Here is an 18512-nt window from a genome sequence, read left to right as displayed (position 1 = left end):
ATTTATTGTTTATCTGTGAAATTAAAGTAAATAAAAGCTTTGGTCTGCGTCACTGCAAGGTGTAGTTACATTTCTGGGGAGGTGCATGCCAGGCTACAGCGTAGGGTACAGCGTCAATTCAACGCAGAAGTATAAATTCCACTTTAGCCTCCTCAAGTGCATCACTATTAGGTGTGTAAAGTCACCCAGTGGGCAGGCTGGTTTTGGCCGCCGGGCTTTATGCTTGACACCCCTGAAATAAGCAATAAATAAAATAGGCTACTTTTGCACCAATTTACCAAGCAACTCTCCACAGTGCAATGTGCAAGCAAGTTTTTGTGGTGAAGCCTCATGAGTCCATATATAAATTTAAAAGCCATTTAAATACAGGGGAGACTTGGAAATTCAGTATGTGTCCAAATCAGCTTGCTTTAGGGGCAATCAAGAACAAGGGTGTGACTTCTTCTGGCTCATTAAGACGCATGTTCAGCATGTTAGCATGTTGAACACTGAAAACAAGTTTTCTGCCTGATGTCAGGTGAAATAAGCCCCGCCCCTTTGCCCCTCCGGATAATGTGATTGGTTGAATCGTTGTTGACAAATCAGGGATTATGAAAGTTGCTGGGTTGGGACTAAAGTAAGCTACCACCTGTGTTACAACACGCGTTTACAGTCAGGTTTCCCAGAGTTATGTGAGTTTTCTTTTACAACAGTGGACTTTGAAGTTTTGTAATGAAGTTAAGTAAGTCGTAGTATTGTCGGCGACGCCGTGGGTCTCGGTTGACAGGCTAGCTAACGGCTAACGGCTGCTACTCCTGAGATTTGTCTGACACATGGTACATGAAGGGTCACAGCTGCACTCGGGTGAGCAACTTTAATAATTGTATTGACACTCAAGTGTTTGTTGGCTGTTTGGTTACAGATTTACTATCGTTATCTGTCGTAAAAGAGTTGTGTCGGTTAACTAACGCAGTTACCTGATAACGTTACATCGCACCAGCCCGTTTAACGGCTGTGACGGCTAACGTTAACGCAGCTACTTTAACTCCTCCTTTGATTGTAGCTTATTTCCCTCTTCAGTGTCTGGCAGTGCCGAGCAGGGCATTAACATGACTGCAACCCAGGCGTGACAGGTGACAGTGGAGGGAGGATAAACACGATGGACGCACCAGACACCAACTTTTCACGTAAGGAGGAAAACCCATGGGAAGACCTGGACCCCCCTGCTCTCTCAGGCAGCATGTCCATAGACAAGCTCCTACCGGCTCTCCTGGAGTGCTTTGGGATCATACTATGTGGATACATCGCAGGGAGGGCAAACATCATCACGTCCACCCAGGCCAAAGGCTTGGGCAATTTTGTGTCCAAGTTTGCCCTCCCAGCGCTGCTGTTCAAGAACATGGTGCAGCTGGACTTTGGTAATGTCATCTGGCCTTTCCTGTGGAGCATCCTCATCGCCAAAGTGTCTGTGTTTTTCATTGTCTGCGTCCTCACGCTGATAGTTGCCAGCCCCGAGAGCCGCTACAGCAAAGCTGGGCTCTTCTCAATATTTGCCACCCAAAGCAATGACTTTGCCCTGGGATATCCCATTGGTGAGTATAATGCATGTAAGCCTGCCACCCACAGTGCTTTTCATTCACTGCTGCAACTGTAATCATGCTGTCCCAATGTTTGCCCATCCACCAGACCTAAAGTATAATTATGTGTATGCACTGTAAACTACTTTAGCAAACTGAACTGGATACCACTGCTTTCAGGGCTCTCCCTCATGCAAAAAAATATACCAAGAGTGGGATCATTTCTGAGCAAAGTAGGATTCGTTATTTTGCACTCGTATGCATTTGCAGAAATTTAAACACACCTCTGATCATGCTTATGCTCAGCTACCTGTAGTTGAAGTGAACAGTTGACACAAAGTAATGTTATTGTGTGTTAATGGTGTGTGTACATGTTTCCTTCTCACGATGTCATAGGCAAATGAGTAAACCCACTTAAGCTTGACTGACTGCCTGACAAATATGCAAATCTCAAATAGAGTGGACATTAATTTCAGCAGTTGTTCTTCATTCAAGTGAGGCAGAATTCATAGCAACATCAACTTCCTCCTTAACCATTCTTTTTACATTCGATAATCTAGTGGTGACATTTCTTTCAAGTACCTTTTGTTTAGCTCTTACTGCAGTGACTCAAACCTCAGTTCCAGTATTCCCCTCCATTTTCAGGAACTTCCAGATTTGAAGTGTTGTTCTGCTTCATGTTGAGAGTGAGAGGAGACTCCCGCTCTCACAGAGAAGTTTTGAAATATAACTTTTTATAGAGGCCATTTGCTCCAGCATTTTACTTTTTAGAGTGGGGTTTATTAAGGCAGATATGAACAGTTGTGCCTCATGTGAAGGTGCCCAAATTAACAGATTTTTCTTTGAAGGAAGGGTTTTAAAACCTGTTTGACCCAGGCATGTGCTGCCACAGCCACGCCTGCTTTCAAACATAACAACACAGAGGCATCCTGCATAACACTCGCTACCTCCATTATTTGTACAGTCTATGGTAGCACTTCAACCCAGGGACCTTATGTGTAAATGCGTCTTTCACATGAAAAAGTGTGTAAACCAAAGTATTTATGAGCAGCTTTGTGTGTATGCAGCCTTGTAGTGTGAAATCCAGGTGAAGTTTCATACATGACTTTCTTAACTGCTTTTGTGCTGCAAGCTCCAACAAGTCAAACATGCCAAACAGGCTTTGTAATATTGAGAAATCTGTCTTCATCTTTATCCACAGTTGAGGCCCTGTACAAGAGCACATACCCAGAGTACCTCCAGTACATCTACCTGGTTGCACCTGTGTCCCTGATGTTTCTAAATCCCATTGGCTTCGCCTTCTGCGAGATCCAGAAGTGGAAGAACCAAGGGAACCACCAGCAGAGCAAACTTGTCATTGTGGGACTTGTAGTTTTACAGGTCCTGAAGAACCCTATAGTGTTCATGGTCGTCATCGGCATCATCGCCCATTTTGCCCTGCACCAGACAATTCCTCCCTTCATGGCTGAGTTTGTGGACGGCTTGGCCAACTCTTTTGGGGGAGCAGCTCTGTTCTACTTGGGTCTCTCCATGGTGGGACAGTTGGGGAAATTAACCAGATCCACAGTGGTGACACTGATATTACTCATTACAGCAAAACTGTGAGTGAAAAAAAACCTGACGATGATGATTTAGTGCTATCAGCTGACTTCTTTATAATAAGACACACTTTGGGAGTGTAGAGAGTCAGCAGGTTACAGCTTTCTAAAGTGCTCCCAACGTGTTGTTTTGAGCTTGTGGTTTGGGTGACTCAGACCTTTCTTAGAGCAAAAGCCATTTACCACACAGATGACATGTTAAGAGGTCTCAGGGGTGGAAGTGATAATAGCTAGTGTATATAAATATTTCAGTAGCACTGCATTGTTCAGGGTAGTGTTAACTAACCCCTCAAACAATGGTTCATGACACCAGTCTTTTGATTTGACTTTCAGGTTGTTGATGCCCCTGATTTGTAAGGACATGGTGGATCTGCTGGACAATAGCAACAGCACTGCCATGAACCACTCAAGCCTCTCCAATTATGCCTTTCTTTATGGAGTGTTTCCCACTGCGCCAAGTGTGGCCATCTATGCTGTCTATTACAACACAGAGCTAGAAGTTGTGAGTTGCTTCAATCTACCTACCAACCTCATACCTACCAGATACTGAACCACTTTTTGTAGTTGTAACTCACCATACATGATTTTGTGTTTCCCAACAGGTAACCTCTGGAATGGTGATCAGCACTTTTCTCTCAGCTCCAATAATGTATGTTTCTGCCTGGTTACTGACGATACGTTGGATGGATCCTCAGCTTCTGATGAATTCACTGCAGAATGTCACCTTTAACATAAGCATAGTGAGCTTGGTTGCACTGGTGAGTCGCGATGAGACACACGTGTCACTTAAGTGTGATATGTGTACACTTGTTGGCTAAATGTTTTCTAAATGACCTTTCATCAGTTGGTTCTTTTGTTACCTCCGCCAAGGAGGTTATGTTTTTGCCGCCGAAATTTTCAGGAAAGGTTGATAATGGGACAGGGAACAGATGAAAAAATTTTGGTGGTGATCGGTTGAAGCGAAGTGGATAAAATAATAAAATGGTGGGAAATCCGAGCTGCTTGGCGGAGGTCTGCGCTCTCTGAGTGCTCTAGTTTATTTTTGGTTTATCTCAGTATGTGGAAACTAAGGTCAAAGTGAAGTCATGCTTTTATAATGCATTTGTTACAGCATGCTCCACTTCAAAACTGAAACCAGTTTGGCCTGCCATGATTATAGTTAGTTATTCCTATAACATGGCACAGTTCACTATTGCTAATTACACATTTCCTGTTCATTCAGTGCCAAATGAAATGACAGTATTAAAATCTAACTTCTTGTTAGACATTAAAAGGCTCAGTCATGTAGAGAATGTGTGGGCAAACAGATGCTTAACTGACTGATAGACCTACTTCCTCATTTCATTTATTATCCATTTTAAGGGTATCTTTTAAGGAACATGCAACTCTTTACTATAAACATTGAATAATCTTTGCAGTGATGAAACATGTTCACACGTTTTTGTATTCTGCATTATCTCGTACTTTAATTGTTCATCTTTAGTGTTGCTTTAATATGTCACTCTGTTGAATAATTTCCACTTTCTTACGCTTTGAAACTGAATAATTTGCCAACAATGATTACTATTAGCTGTGTTTAGCATCTGTGCAAAAGAGTTTTGCAGGTAAATGTGAATAATAAGAAAAATGTGTTTTCTCTGGCAGGTGTGGACGATTACTGTCATGTTTTTAAGTAAGAAATTCAAGAGGCTACCTCACATGTTTACAGTCAACCTTTTCTTGGCACAGGTGAGCACTTGCACATAATCTCTAAATTGATCTGAAAGAAAAAGAAATCCTACCAGTAGGTGTAACTTCACATGAGTAAATGCTTGTATTTGTTATGCCGCGGTCTCTAGATTCTAACTTGTGTCGGGATGATCTTGTGGAACTTTGTGGTGAAAGAAGACAACTTTGTCGGGCAGGTCCTGACGTTCACATTAGTGTGTACCTCACTCTACAGTACCTATGTTTGGCCAGGTATGATATGCATGCACACAACCATCCACCTACATTAAGCTCACATTACACTGCATTAATTCATCTTGGTGAGCTCTGAGATCTACAGTTTGACTGCTAATTTTGTAATACTCTTTTTTTTGTCATTTTAGGTTTAATAGCACTCTCTCTTGTGCTCCTGAGAGGATTTGAGGATGTGAAAGTTTCGCCAGGCCTGTTTGTCATTGCAGGCTGGGGGTGAGTCACTGAAAAGAAGACTGAACACAGAAATGAAACTAAGCTTGTTTGTCTGTTCCACTGAGAGGTGGAGCCCCAACCAGAATACCTGCCCCACAGTAGAATTAACATATTGAACAGATTTTGCATACATTACCATGTACCACATAAAACTATGATCAGGAGTACCAAGGGTGATTGTACAGGGGTAATGATGCCTCACTTGAATATAAATGATCGAACAAACTTTTTAAATTCCTGCAAATTTAATCTGCAATTCAGTGTGTTTGAGCTGGTTTATGTTTTTGCATTTTGATACTGTCAGTGATTTTGCTGTATTTTTTTTTCTTTATTAAAACAGGGTTCCAGCCTCAATAAGTGCTGTGTTGCTCATTTCTGGGCAAAGAATGTCTGACACAATTGACTCTGCTTTCTTTTATGGCACCCCACAGGTAACACCATAAATCATTCTTGTTTTCTGCCATTAAAAGGTCCCTTACTATAAAAAGTCAGATTTGCAATTTTTTTTTATAAAGCAAGTATAGATGCTTTGTAAGAATTGTAAAAGTACCAGAACACTCAATCCGCAGAGAAATGCACACAGTCCGTATTCAGAAACTGTGCCTTGAAACGAGCTGTCAGGACTTCCATGCAGTTGTGATGTCACAAGTATACTATATAAAGGCAGAAAGTGCCGTGACAGTGCTGTTACAGTCATTCCCTGGCTGCAGTAACAGTACAGAGAGCGCAGATGTGAAAGACCCGGAAACTCTAACCAATCAGAGCAAACTGAGCTTCAAGAAACAGGTGGTAAAATGGAGTGTTTAAAACAGAGGATGAATACAGGTATATTCATGCAGCCATTAACATCAAAGCATGTAAACACATTCTAGTAGAAACCCAAAATACAAGTATGAACCTTAAAATGAGAATAATGTGGTACCTTTTAAGAACTGTTTTTGAACCCGAGAGAATGTCTTAAAAGCCTAAAAGTCTGTATTTGTGCATCCTTTGACAGATAATCTGCACCACAGTTGTAGTTGCCCTCAGCATACTGCTGGGAGGAAGCTCTCTAGTTTGTCTCAGCAGAGGAAGCTGGGCCCAGAACGACCAAATCCAAGAGGGAAACTCCGCTGAGGATCTTGTGACTGAGGTTGAACCTGATAACCAGACTCTTTTTGAGCCAGTCACCACATCAGGCGATCCCAACAGAGGTACTTTGCTTTGTGGAGACCATTTCAGTATTTGTTTGAATATGTCACCTTGATGACACTGAATAAATACCAGGTTGCCAAGTCTAATAGTGTAGTGACAATATCAGAGCACATGATAATCACTAGAACATACAGAGGCAGTTGTAACATCTAAAATGGTTTGTCAGTCATCAAAGACTTAAGTTGAAAGGACAAGTACAATCAAGAATCCAAAGTCAGGACTAACCCTCCTTATCTAGAAGTCGTCTACAGCAAACTGCTACGTAGGCAATACAGCTTCTGTCACATGTTCTTCCTCCTGCAGATAATTTTCAGTTACATGAGTAGAAAAAGCCTAAGTCACTAAGTATACACTAAACTAAAAAGCAGGAACAAACTTTTTGGATGTCATTATCTGGAGGAAACATGATAACTGAAGTTCCTGATAAGTTTAGTTAGTTACATAAGTAAAGGCTGAATACATCATCTCTCACAATGCAGCCATAGAAACAGATCTTTGAGTTGTAATTGAGCCACCTGGAGTAAAGTTTGTTACTTTAAAGGAGAGGGAGTGGCTAGATTCATTGGTCTTACACTACAAAACATGCAAACCAGTTCTGCAAGTGTTGAAGGGAAACACTTATTTGTTATGCAAGTGTGATGTGTAGGATACTAGGTCATCACAGTATATCATGACTCTAAACACTCCTGTTAACTCAAGATATTGAAGATATATTTATATCATTTGATAAAATGTGAAACTGCATGCACTAATATTACCTCTCTGCTTCATTATGGTATTATTTTTGTATTACTTATATTTCTCATATATTGTTGTATGTACATTGTGCCTCCAGTGTGAGCTGGGAGGACACTGTAGCAGCATGGCAAAGTATCACTCTCACTTTTATCTTCTTGTTATCAGCGTGCCTCATATGTGAGTGTGCGCCACCCCAGCCCATGCCTGACATGATCATCAGCACAAATATGAACGGCACACCAACCACACTCTCAGGTACTGTTCTGATAAGCAGCAGATGTGCGTTTTAATTATGCAAGAATTTAAAATGCATTAGAGCTAAAATTGGTAACTTTTATTAAAGTGTCATATTTGCTGAAACTGTCACTTTATTCTGTCTGTGAAGAGAGTAATTTCCCTTTTCTTTCTAGTGCTTCTAATGGCATTTGCAGGAATCTACACTGGCACACCAAAAACAATCAAGCAGAGCCAAGAAGTCTCAAACTCAGCTGTCAGTCATGTCAATCCCTGTCAAACTAGGCAGCGCTGATCAAACATGAATCAAGATTCTGTTACTGCATTGCCTATTTTTCACCTCAGATGGTTTCAGAAACACATTTTAGGGTACTGTTTAGCTGTAAAATGAGATCAGTACCAAGCACTGCCCACTGGCCAGAATAAACGTTCTTATTTTACAGCTAAACAGTACACTAAAATATGTTTCTGAAGACATTTGAGGTGAGAAATAGGCAATGCAGAAACAGAAATTTGTCAGTTTGACCACAGTTAAAGAGCAGGAATTGACAGCTGCGTTTAGACACTCTGCTCTGTTATGTTGTTTTCATTTATGTGCCTAAAGGCTATTAGAAATGTGACAAGGAAATAGAGTAGGCAGATGAGAATTTTTTTTTTTTTCCTCAGGTTATTTGTCTCAGTTAGTGCTGTATGGATATAGTGACAGTTTCAGCTACCAACTACAGTTTTAAACCTCAATCTGTAAAACCTAAACATCACACAAGAATTATAATCATTGAAGAATGTACAGGGTTTTTTTTTTTTGTTTTTTGTTTTAAGATATTTTTTGGGGGGCATTTTTAAGCCTTTAATCGATAGGACAGATGAGTGTGAGAGGGGGAGAGAGAGGGAGTGACATGCAGCAGGGGGCCACAGGCTGGAGTCGAACCTGGGCCGCTGCGGCAACGGCCTTGTACATGGGGCGCCTGCTCTACCACTAAGCCACCGACGCCCCAAAGAATGTACAGCTTTTAATTAAAATGAAGTATTTCTGTGTTCTGCTGCCACCCTCAGGTCATTGTGAGAACAGCTGTGTATCTACTGACTGCCTGCTCGTCCAAGTGGAGGAGCTGCAACAGGTCGCAGACAGACAAGTGGCCCGTCATGTGCTCTTATGTCTGCTCCTGACTGTCAGCTTGCTCGCTGTGAGTAAACCACCACCTTTCACTTCTACAGTGACATGAAGTCAGCCTTACTGCCTGCATCATTATATTTAGTGCATCACAAACCAAATCAGACACAAATGGCCGGGCTGTGTAATTTCCAGCTCACTCACTCAGTGTCAGAGGAAGCCTTCGCCAAAGAAACACAGTAGAAAATTATTATGTTTAGATTATTATTATAAAAAACATATTAAATAAGCCTAGTAAATACCAATAAATCGTGTGGCATGTGGTTAAATGTTTCTGTGAATGTAAAGATGTTTATATTTTAAGGCAGCTCAGCTCACATATTTTTCTGTCACTGACACTTGATGTAGTGAGTTGTTTCACTTAGCTGGTTCTACAAGTTGTTGTTTTTTTTCTAGTTTTACATCTAATACATAAAATCCCTCTATATTCCTGGTACGGCAGAATCTGTCCAGCTGCTTGTGGGTGCTCTTCAACCCTGTTCCTGGTCGACTCTACTTGGAGCTGCAGTTCTTCTGTGCTGTGGCCAACTATGGACAGGTTGGTCTTCCAGATACTGTGGTACCAAGATTGTGAACATTAATCATCACAGCAGCACCAGTTTCATCACATGTTCTCTATCACCAGGGTTTTCTCTCCTTTGCTCTGTTTGGGCTGGACAAGCATTTAATTATAGTGCCATTTAAGAAGAGGTAAAGAAGATTTATGTTACAAAACAACGCCACACTCTGACATTTTAAAGTTTTTTATACGCACAAAATACTGTATGTACTGTGTAAATATACGATGTGTTTATTTTGTCTTTGTGAATGGTGTTCAGGTTATACAGTCTGTGGTATGGGAGGAAGCAAGAGGAGCAGCCGCAGACCGATTTACCTGAGGAAATCAGGATGACTTGCACTCAGTTCACCAAATACCACAAGGACCAGTGTTTTCATGACATTGTCAAAAAAAGAAGGTGAGTGCATATCGTCTTACTCACCGCAGCTCTGGTCAGAGGTTGATGAGAAATGTCTTGAATAAACACGTTGTCTAAATGTGTGGAGAAACAAGTCCTGGGGTCAGATGCATAAACAGTGTGTAAGCACAAAAACCGTGCGTGCGCCTTTTCCCACACATTAAGTGATATTTATAAAGTAAGAGTGTGCAGTGAGAATGTGCACAGTCATTGTTCAAACCAGGCATACACATGGTTTTAGCTGAGATAGCTGCAGGTGATGTAAGGTTAAGGGATGGATAATATTGGTTCAGGATGTTTGCCAATTTCACTGATTGTGTTATTTTTGAGGCCACACAATCATCTCCATGTAAATGACTGTTACATGTTATGACTTGTAGCACTACTTAAAGGCAGTTTTAACATGAGCACCATGGTTACATTATTGATTATCCCCCTGACGTTTATTAACAGTGATGATTGAGATATTACTGCGATAATGGTTTGCAGAAATGTAATGAATTACTGGTATGTATGACGCAAGTTGCCACAGCTTACAGGATGACAGCTGAACTTAGTCGATGCTACACAAGTCGGTGAAATTGCACTTTCTTTACCAAATGTCTCATTGACAAATTTAATGAGTAGTGGAGGGACACGAATATTGACGTACACACTGATGTTTGAGGGCGTTTCTACATCCATTTATGGCTAACTGTAGGTGTGAAAATTGTGTGCATGCCATGCACCCTTTGCCACAATTATCAAAATTCAAAAAACAGACGGCTTTCTAAATGTTATGAAAAGATTGTGTATGCATATTTCTGTTTGTGTGCGAAACAGTTTGTCATAACTCTGCATCTCTCCCCTTGTCATCATTCACAAAGACTATACTTAAAAAAAACCTGTTACTTCTTATAGTTTTGTTGCATGTGGGCTCTGTTTGCTTCTTCTCTCTTCCTTCTAAAAAGTCAACAAACCTTTGGGTGAATGCTTCTTTTGACTTTCAGGTGTGGGAAGAGGACTATGGTGGAGTGTTTTCTTGGCTGTGAACTTGTAGAGTGGCTCCAGCAGGTGGGCTTGGCTCAGGACCAGGGTGAGGCGGTACTCTACGGGACGCGGTTACAGCAGGGCGGTGTGCTCCAGCACATCAGTAAGGAGCACGATTTCCAGGACAGTCGCCTTTACTACCGCTTCATGACATAAGTTACAAAGTATAGATTTAATGGCATTTCAGTTGAGAAAAAATGACAATGCAAATACATCTTGTGCTCGGGCAGCAGGAAGAACAATGCTGACATTTCAAACTGTATTTGCACTGCCTTGCTCTGTGCACATCCTGTACAGTACAGCGTTTCACAGTACAGTTTTGTGCAGTGCAACATCCCGGTCGAGTGTTGGAACAGACCGTACTTGACTGTGATGTTGGGTGTGTTCAGATGAGCTTGAACCTTAAAAACCAAACAGGTCAGGGAGTAATCCATCATGTGGAGTTGATCTTAAAGGGAATTTTTTTTTTTTCTGTGACAACCTGTCTTATTTTTGCAGTTTTACTTTTAACATTTCACTCAGCAGGATAACTGCTAAGATTTTGTGCTGCGGCAACATTGCTACAGAAGCCAGTCAGGACAGGAACATGAGCTGTCAGATGATCATACATATTCAGTAAACGCCCAATTTGCCAAATTATCAAAACCATTTATTTTGAGGTAAAACCTAAAGTGGGAGGACTTGAAAAGGCCATTATAATCCCTATAATCAATGTGTGGATGTGTAGCTAGTACTTAATTCTGTAGATTAGAATTTAATCAACACTTACTTAATCTTCAAATTGTAACTGACATCAACAGTAGGCAGTAATAATTCAAAGATGTGCCTGTTTTCCTTTCAAGTTAATATTTAAGTTGTCTGTTTTCCTCGTGCTGTTTGACTCTGCTGTAGTGATGTTGCTGCTTCCTTTAATCTGCAATAAAGCTAATGAGTTCATTATGAACCAAAAAGGGACTGACAGCCCAAACTGCAAAAATAAGAGCCATGATGCTTTCTATTAATATGCCTTTTCAAGAATAACACAACAGGTAGTGTAAATCTCAAAAGGGTAAAATAAGACTTTGCTGCTTTTTAAAGACTTTTTAAAGTATTTTATGCAATCAGCACATCAACCTGGACTTTCAGTTTTTATTTTATGTTGTGTCGCTGTGTGAGCAATAATGCACAAAGAGCTGTCCTCGTAAAACTTCTTATAGGTGCAGTCAAAAAATGCCTGCCTTCTGCTGAATGTATTATTTTGCTTTACAGGGACACTTTCATCACTCTTCTACCAAAGCCACTTGCCTAAAGAAAAAAAGGGACAATGTGGTTAAATCTGCATCCATTTTTTAGCGCCTTTTTGTTGCCAGTAAAGTTTGTGAATAAGTTAGTTTCACCAGTTAGTGAACTGGTGATGGGGCATACAGCATGCTGTGATAACATGCAGTTTAATTGCACTGAAGTAGAAAGGTGATTTATATGGTCTATGTTTGTGGTATCTCTGGTGGTTTGAAAAAGAAAAACAAGCATTTGCCATGTTTCATTGATATATTTTATTACTTTTTAAAAGCAAACTGAAAATTTAGTTTAAACAAACTAAAAAGCCATCATTACTAATAAATAACCAAATGAAAGAGTGTCAGAACTCAGCCAGGGCTAAATGAGCTGCTGTAATTGTTTTTTTCCTCTCAGGTATATAGTAATATTTTGGAAACTAATTCTGCTAAATTATATTTTTTCTGGCTTTTTTTTAAGTGCAATGGTTTGTGTTTATTAATGACTAAAACATGCATAAAAAATGGTGTAAAAATGTCTTTTTAATAAAATACAATTTTAATACAGTGTGTAGCACTGAGATATTGTCAAAGGCATTTGTTTTTATTTATTTATTATTACATTGTTTTGTTTGTTTAACAAATTTTATTGCAGAACCCTCAAAACATGAACCACATAATGAATTTGTTCCTTACTGTATTTCTGGTCAATGCTTCAATACTGTCAACATTTAAGTTCAGATTGTACAACATGGGATATGTATATTTTACTGCCTCAGCATCCTTAACTGCTTCATTTTTAAGCAAAAATGTTAATTATTATTCAGTGTGTTCTGATTTATGATACAAGCATGATTGTACTTGCACCTAAATAAAAGGTAAAGCTAGTGCTACTGTCGCTTTTGTTTGAAGACGTGTTTTGTGGTTTCAGCTCTTGCCGTACACAGCCATCTCTTCCTTAACAGACCTCGGGAACAGATCCGCCAGTAAATCCGGTTCCTCAATACCATGTGAGAGAAACTCCTCCATCTGTGTCATCTTCTCCTTCTCCAGCTGCCTCATACTTTCAGTGATCTTCCTTCCTCTGTCCTACAGACAAAAAAAAAATATCTAAGTACATTTATGAGTAGACGACTGCCACACTAAGCCAAGTGACAAATTTAGGTAAATTGCTTGGTTGAATTAAATTGTGAAACCTTGTAGGACTCAATGATGGCAGCCACCAGTTCATGTTTGACAAACAACTCATGTTTGCGGTCAGGTTTGCTCTGGAAGCGGGGTTTCTTCTTTACGGGGTCATCTGGACCGTAACTGGGAGATGTCGTCTCCTTCAGCTCGATGGCGTTCTTCACAAAGATGAAAGGTTTGAATACAGACCTGTTGTGCAAAAGAATGACTCATTAAATAACCATTAACTGCTGTCAAAATAAATTAAAAATATGCCCAATCAGCTGGAGAGAGATCAAGCGCTTTACCTTTCAGGGTCTGGAGTCGCTGTAAAGTAGTGGACCCCTGGCAGAGCAGGATTCGTGGGTATCACAGACACCATACTTCCTGTCGACATGAACATGCCCTCCATGTTGATGCCACTGTCTTTATCCCTCAGGATATCCATCATCGTCTCAGCAGTGATGTGACCTTCAGGAAATATAATCAACACATGCATAAACAGTATTAAACATTGTGACTTTTTGCTCCTGCGTGCCAGTTCTCCACAGTGAAGTGTGTGTTACTAACCGTCACTCTTCTGCAGCAGCTTCTTCCCCTCACAGTACCGGCCCCCAGAGGCTTCTATCCTGCCTGTAGTCATGAAGGAGTAGACCGTGGCAAAGTTGAACTGACTCTTTCCGTCCCACCAGCCCTTGCTCCGCGCATATTCCCTCATCTCTGGGTGTTCCTTGTCTATTTTAGTGGTTATGCCATACTGGTTCGAGATGTTGCGATATCCACCTAGACAAGATTAAAACAACATGATTAGCCACTACTATTAAAACTAACCATTATTCAGTGGCACCCTGAGTCAGGGTATGAAATTAACAAAATATTTTGGGGGCAATTTTGGCCCCCACGGTCTAAAAATGGGGGCATTTTCAAAATGTTTGGGGGCCATCAAAAAATTGTAATTATGTTCTAACAATAAGCACATGAAAAGCAAAACCAACTAAGATAGTGTCTTCACTCTTCAGTAGAAACCACTATAAATGAAACAAATAATGGGTTACATAAAGTTATGGTTGCAAAATATCACTCAGATTTCCTATAATTCAACCAGTTTAAATGTGATGATTTAACCATTAACCTACTGATAGCAGTACTAATGTTTCACCACATTACAGTTACTGTTACTGTTAAAAAGGCCAAATTACTATAAATTCCTTAGATGCAATCCTGGAAGTAAGTTAATTTAAAATTTAACATTCATTGTACCTTAATTTTTCATTAATTTGTCATTGTGTAGACACAGATCACCCAAGAAATGGTTAATTTATACTTATGGTACAGCAAAGCCCCCTCCCCTTCTCTGCCAGATTACTCTCACGTAATCAGTGCAATCTCGTTGATTATGTCTGGAAAATGAGTTGTAGACGTGACGGTAAATTAATTTAATGAAAATAAAATTATACTTTAATGTCAGATTGTAATACTGTTAAAAATATAAATACATATAGTTGTTTCGAAAACTTGGGGGCAATTTTGGCCCCCAGAACATGGCTTCTGGGGGCATTCTGAACACTGCAACATGTTGCAGTGCTCAGGGCAAAAGGAAGGCAGCTCTTAAGCGTAGAAAACTGAAATAATTTAAAGGCATTATGATCACAATGAAGGTTTGGACTGGCAGCTACAAGGAGAAGGACTACAGACTGTATATAAATAATGCATATAGACACTGTGACGTCACCCATTGGTTTATTGAGTCCCATTTTGAAGCCTAACGTTTGGTATTATGGCTAAAGCCATCTTGGATTTTTGGGGCCAAAAGTGTCCCGAGGTGACCATATTTGGACAAGAGGATGGATCTGACTCACAGACTGTGGTGATGCCTTGCAGACATCCTGTCACTCAAGCAGCTATGCCCTTTATGTAACTTATGTTCATGTATTTGTTTATGTCTTTATGTAACTTTAAGCCTTAATAAAATGTTAACAGTAGAGTTGTATGAAAATTCACCCACCGTGCAGTTGTAATAAAGCAGGAAATTAGCTATAGAGACCAAAACTGTTTCTTGTACCAGACTGCAAACATGGTGATTTCTGCTTTAAAGTTGGACATTTTAACATGGGTGTTAATGGGGACTGAAGTCACCATTAGAGGACCTAAAGTTAGTGTTGGGCACTTCCATGTTGGCTTCATTTTTCAGCCTTGGAGGATGCTGCTTAAGAAAGACCTGACTGCAGACAAGATGGCGGATGTCAACTTTTTTCACAATTAATTTGATTTGCCCGTTTTAGCCAACAAACACCTAGAAAGGCTATGTAACACAGAATATGTTAAAATATTTTTCTCATAATCTATGAATTTGTTTATTGTTGAGAGCTCTACTGTGAAAACAGAGAATCTTGTGCAGAGATTTATTATTACTGGGGTAAATGTGACAATTAATCATGATGCTGATATACCGGTAATATCCACTGGCACTTATTTAATGAATAGTATGACCTAATGATAGATGTAAAAGTAATTGTTCAAAGTATTTGACTTTATGTTAAAAAATGTTTTGTGTTTTCCAAGTGACAGTGAGAGTCCTGGAGAGCTGCGAGGGTTTTATCCAGTTTCATGCTGAATAAGCTGCACTGATGGGAGACTGCTTAAAGGTTAAAAATAATGTGTTGAAATCATATGGGGCCTTGAGGGATTTTTGTGACCCCACATAGACTGAACAGATACTTGTAAGGTAAAACTTGCCACTGAAATTTTTACACAGTTCACCTGGGATAAGCTTTACAATGTCACATTATTGTATCAGGAAATTTTGATGTATTTGATAATTTAAATGATTGCTTATTTAAGTATAATGTCATAAATTAAGGTCTTAAATTATGGTGCGTTTGCAGTATATTGCCAAAAATAAGTGGACTCTGCTGTTCACATATGTTGTTTGCTTTTGGTAAGGCCCATTGTTTTTTATTTACATGTTCAGCTAGGGTCCATACTTTTAGTCATGCAGTGTACTTGAGCTTCAGTCTGGTAAACAATATATTTCTACTGTACGATGTGGATTTCAAGTGATAAAGCTTAAAAGTAAAAATTAGTAACTAGCCATTATACATTTGGAGAGTTACACATTGTACCATCTTGTATGGTTGTTGAAACATTACAAACTGGACAAAGTCAAATATTAATTTAAGCCATAACATGTAAATTGACAATTGATGTCTCACATACTTCCAAAAAACAAACTAGTTAGTAAAAAGGCTGCAGTTATACAAGCTTTTTTTCTGTTATAAATTGGGACAAAATCAAGACGTAGATGTTCAAATGTCTTTTAAATGAATCTAAAAATTTACTTATATTGTTTCAAATAACGATTAAAAATGAACCAGAGATTATATGAAAGGCAGAAAAAAAACTGGCTTCAGTAGTTGTAACTTATTTAAATAACATTTGCAAGGAAATGGAAGACATGGGCCTAAATCTGCTATTGACAGCTTTCAAAAAGCAACAAAAGCTACAACTTCCAGCCGCTGATGTAATGTGACCTTGGCTGTGGGTGCATCTAGAGCGTGACAGGTACTGTTTCTTTTTTGTTTGTTTTTTTAAGGCCAATACCATTATTGATATTTGAAAGCTTCAAAATCAGTAAAATTTGGTTATTAAAGAACTGAAATCACAATATTGTACTGAGAGGAACATTCTACAGCTGGAAAATGAACCAGCCAGTGCTCTCTGGTGGACAAACTATGTAATGGTGACTGATGCAAAACAACCCCAACATATCTGCGGCACTCTCTTTAGTGACGTGTTTCTCAGATGACATTTACACAGATACCAATATATATGATATATTTTCTGATAAAAGATACTGTCCAATGTAATTAACATCCTCAGGGGCTTTTTGTTATGAAGCTCCAAGCTTAATTTACCAAAAATGTAAGTATCCCACTATTGCTTGACGGTTAAGATTTTTGGCTGACATAATTATTATGTCAGATGTAATGTCCACCTTTTTCTGCACTGCATTGGCCCCTTTCTCTTTGTGTTAACGACCACTGACCGTATATAAAGCTGCTGACCGGTTTAGGACGCCTACTTTTCAATGGTCTCTTTGTTGTTTTCGAATTACAGCCCATAATACTGCAAGCTAAACAATAAAATACCTTTTGAACATATTCCATTGTCTTGTATTTCAATCGGTCACCTATTCTTTGTATTCTTTTTCCATTACCTTCCACTCTCTCTGCTGCCCAGTGCTTCCCAGATGTTTCCAGCAGCCATGCCTCCTTCCTGTCTGAGATGAGGAAGCTGTTGTGGTAGGTGAAGCTGCTCTCATCCTCCATGCAAGTTCCTCCCTGGCCATATTTCCCCAGCAGCTCAGTAATAACATCCACAGCTTTTTCAGCTGTATTGGCTCTCTCCAGTCCGAGCCTGGAAAATTGTAGAGTCCCAGATTTATGTTTTTCTTCGGCTATGAGTGTCTCTCACAAATGTATTCTGAACTGACAACTAGAAGAAAAAAACACCCCAAACTGTTTCTGGTTGGTACCGTGCCATTAAATTTCCCTTTGCACCTCTAGTTGAGGGTAGTGTGACAAGAAACAGAGGCTTGGTAATACAAACAATTGCTTTTACCTGACAAGATCCATGCCGAGAAGAGCTTCGTCATCATCTGCACTCTCTTTGCCCCACACTGCTTCATTTCCAATACACACTTGATGCTCATTTGCGCCCATTTCTGCACCCCACAGCCAGGCTGGTTTGCTCAACACAACTGCATAAGTGTGGGCCACCTGCTCAATCTCTATGTATGTACACTGTTCAGGAGAGGAACAAGACACAGGGGCAAAACTGTTAATGGTTATCTATAAAGGCACTTCAACCAAGGTGCAGTCGCAATGTGGGAAATTGAAGGTTGGAGGGCAATAACAAGCTGTCTTTGTCACCTACCTCAACTTTCTCCCCTGCATCATAGTTGTTGGCAGGAAAATACACCACCTCCTGGACTTCATCACAAGGCCTGTCAGAGTTTTTCCCAAAGATGATGCGTTGTCCCTCAGTGGAGGGGGGCAGAGCCACGAAGGTGTCACAGGAGGATGGGAGCATTTTGAATCACGCACTTGCACAGAGTTAGCAGAAAAAACAATTAATTTCATTACGCATATCTGATGAACAGCAGCCAATGCACTTTGCAACACCTTGAATACACCTTAGTGATATGAAATCAGATTTAGAGCTAAAAGTTAGCATCAAGTGTGCCGTTTAAAGTCAGGTTGACAGACGAAACAATGTGCACTGCCATGTAAGGCTGTGAATATACTCATTATTAAAACAAGGTAACCTTACCTATGTTTACCAGTCTTACCGTGAGCTGTCACAGTAAGTTTCTATTCCCATGTCTGTTTCCATATGATCACATGGGTCAAAGTACACATACCCGGAAACAGTGCAGTCAC

General features: G+C 39.9%; 2 protein-coding genes across 4 annotated transcripts; one reads left to right on the top strand and one right to left on the bottom strand.

Moving 5' to 3' along the window:
- Positions 1 to 578: 578 nt before the first annotated feature.
- gpr155a (G protein-coupled receptor 155a) lies at positions 579 to 12325 on the top strand. 2 transcript variants are annotated; one of them, XM_049594085.1, is made up of 16 exons: positions 579 to 843; positions 1060 to 1571; positions 2758 to 3157; positions 3488 to 3656; positions 3757 to 3912; positions 4799 to 4882; positions 4993 to 5113; positions 5245 to 5329; positions 5670 to 5760; positions 6327 to 6522; positions 7427 to 7516; positions 8549 to 8679; positions 9109 to 9204; positions 9292 to 9356; positions 9485 to 9622; positions 10612 to 12325. In XM_049594085.1, exons 2-16 carry the CDS (start codon positions 1139 to 1141, stop codon positions 10805 to 10807), a joined length of 2451 nt encoding a protein of 816 aa, XP_049450042.1. In that variant the 5' UTR covers positions 579 to 843; positions 1060 to 1138; the 3' UTR covers positions 10808 to 12325. The 2 variants fall into 2 exon arrangements, with proteins under 2 accessions (XP_049450042.1, XP_049450044.1); XM_049594087.1 differs by having other exon boundaries at positions 1043 to 1571.
- Positions 12326 to 12427: 102 nt separating this feature from the next.
- Positions 12428 to 18497, bottom strand: scrn3 (secernin 3). Of its 2 annotated transcripts, none has more exons than XM_049594088.1 (8): positions 18403 to 18497; positions 18007 to 18175; positions 17692 to 17873; positions 17288 to 17487; positions 13642 to 13854; positions 13380 to 13542; positions 13101 to 13281; positions 12428 to 12993 (listed from the first exon to the last, which is right to left on the bottom strand). In XM_049594088.1, the coding sequence occupies exons 2-8, from the start codon at positions 18160 to 18162 to the stop codon at positions 12832 to 12834; spliced, it is 1257 nt and encodes a 418-aa protein (XP_049450045.1). In that variant the 5' UTR covers positions 18163 to 18175; positions 18403 to 18497; the 3' UTR covers positions 12428 to 12831. The 2 variants fall into 2 exon arrangements, with proteins under 2 accessions (XP_049450045.1, XP_049450046.1); XM_049594089.1 differs by having other exon boundaries at positions 18422 to 18473.
- Positions 18498 to 18512: the final 15 nt, after the last annotated feature.

This window comes from Epinephelus fuscoguttatus, linkage group LG13 (genome assembly GCF_011397635.1).
Source record: "Epinephelus fuscoguttatus linkage group LG13, E.fuscoguttatus.final_Chr_v1".
NCBI classification, from domain to species: domain Eukaryota; kingdom Metazoa; phylum Chordata; class Actinopteri; order Perciformes; family Serranidae; genus Epinephelus; species Epinephelus fuscoguttatus.
Note: the sequence above shows the minus strand (reverse complement) of the source record. Positions and strands in the feature narration are given on the sequence as shown.

Bases quoted from the DNA above. Each gene is read 5' to 3' on its own strand.
- gpr155a (XM_049594085.1), top strand. From the start codon at position 1,139: ATGGACGCACCAGACACCAACTTTTCACGTAAGGAGGAAAACCCATGG. The intron at 3,913-4,798 runs GTGAGTCGCGAT...TTTCTCTGGCAG, and splicing joins TAGTGAGCTTGGTTGCACTG to GTGTGGACGATTACTGTCAT. The intron at 4,883-4,992 runs GTGAGCACTTGC...CGCGGTCTCTAG, and splicing joins TCAACCTTTTCTTGGCACAG to ATTCTAACTTGTGTCGGGAT.
- scrn3 (XM_049594088.1), bottom strand. From the start codon at position 18,162: ATGCTCCCATCCTCCTGTGACACCTTCGTGGCTCTGCCCCCCTCCACT. The intron at 17,488-17,691 runs GTAAAAGCAATT...ACAATTTTCCAG, and splicing joins CTCGGCATGGATCTTGTCAG to GCTCGGACTGGAGAGAGCCA. The intron at 12,994-13,100 runs GTTTCACAATTT...TTTTGTCTGTAG, and splicing joins CCATCATTGAGTCCTACAAG to GACAGAGGAAGGAAGATCAC.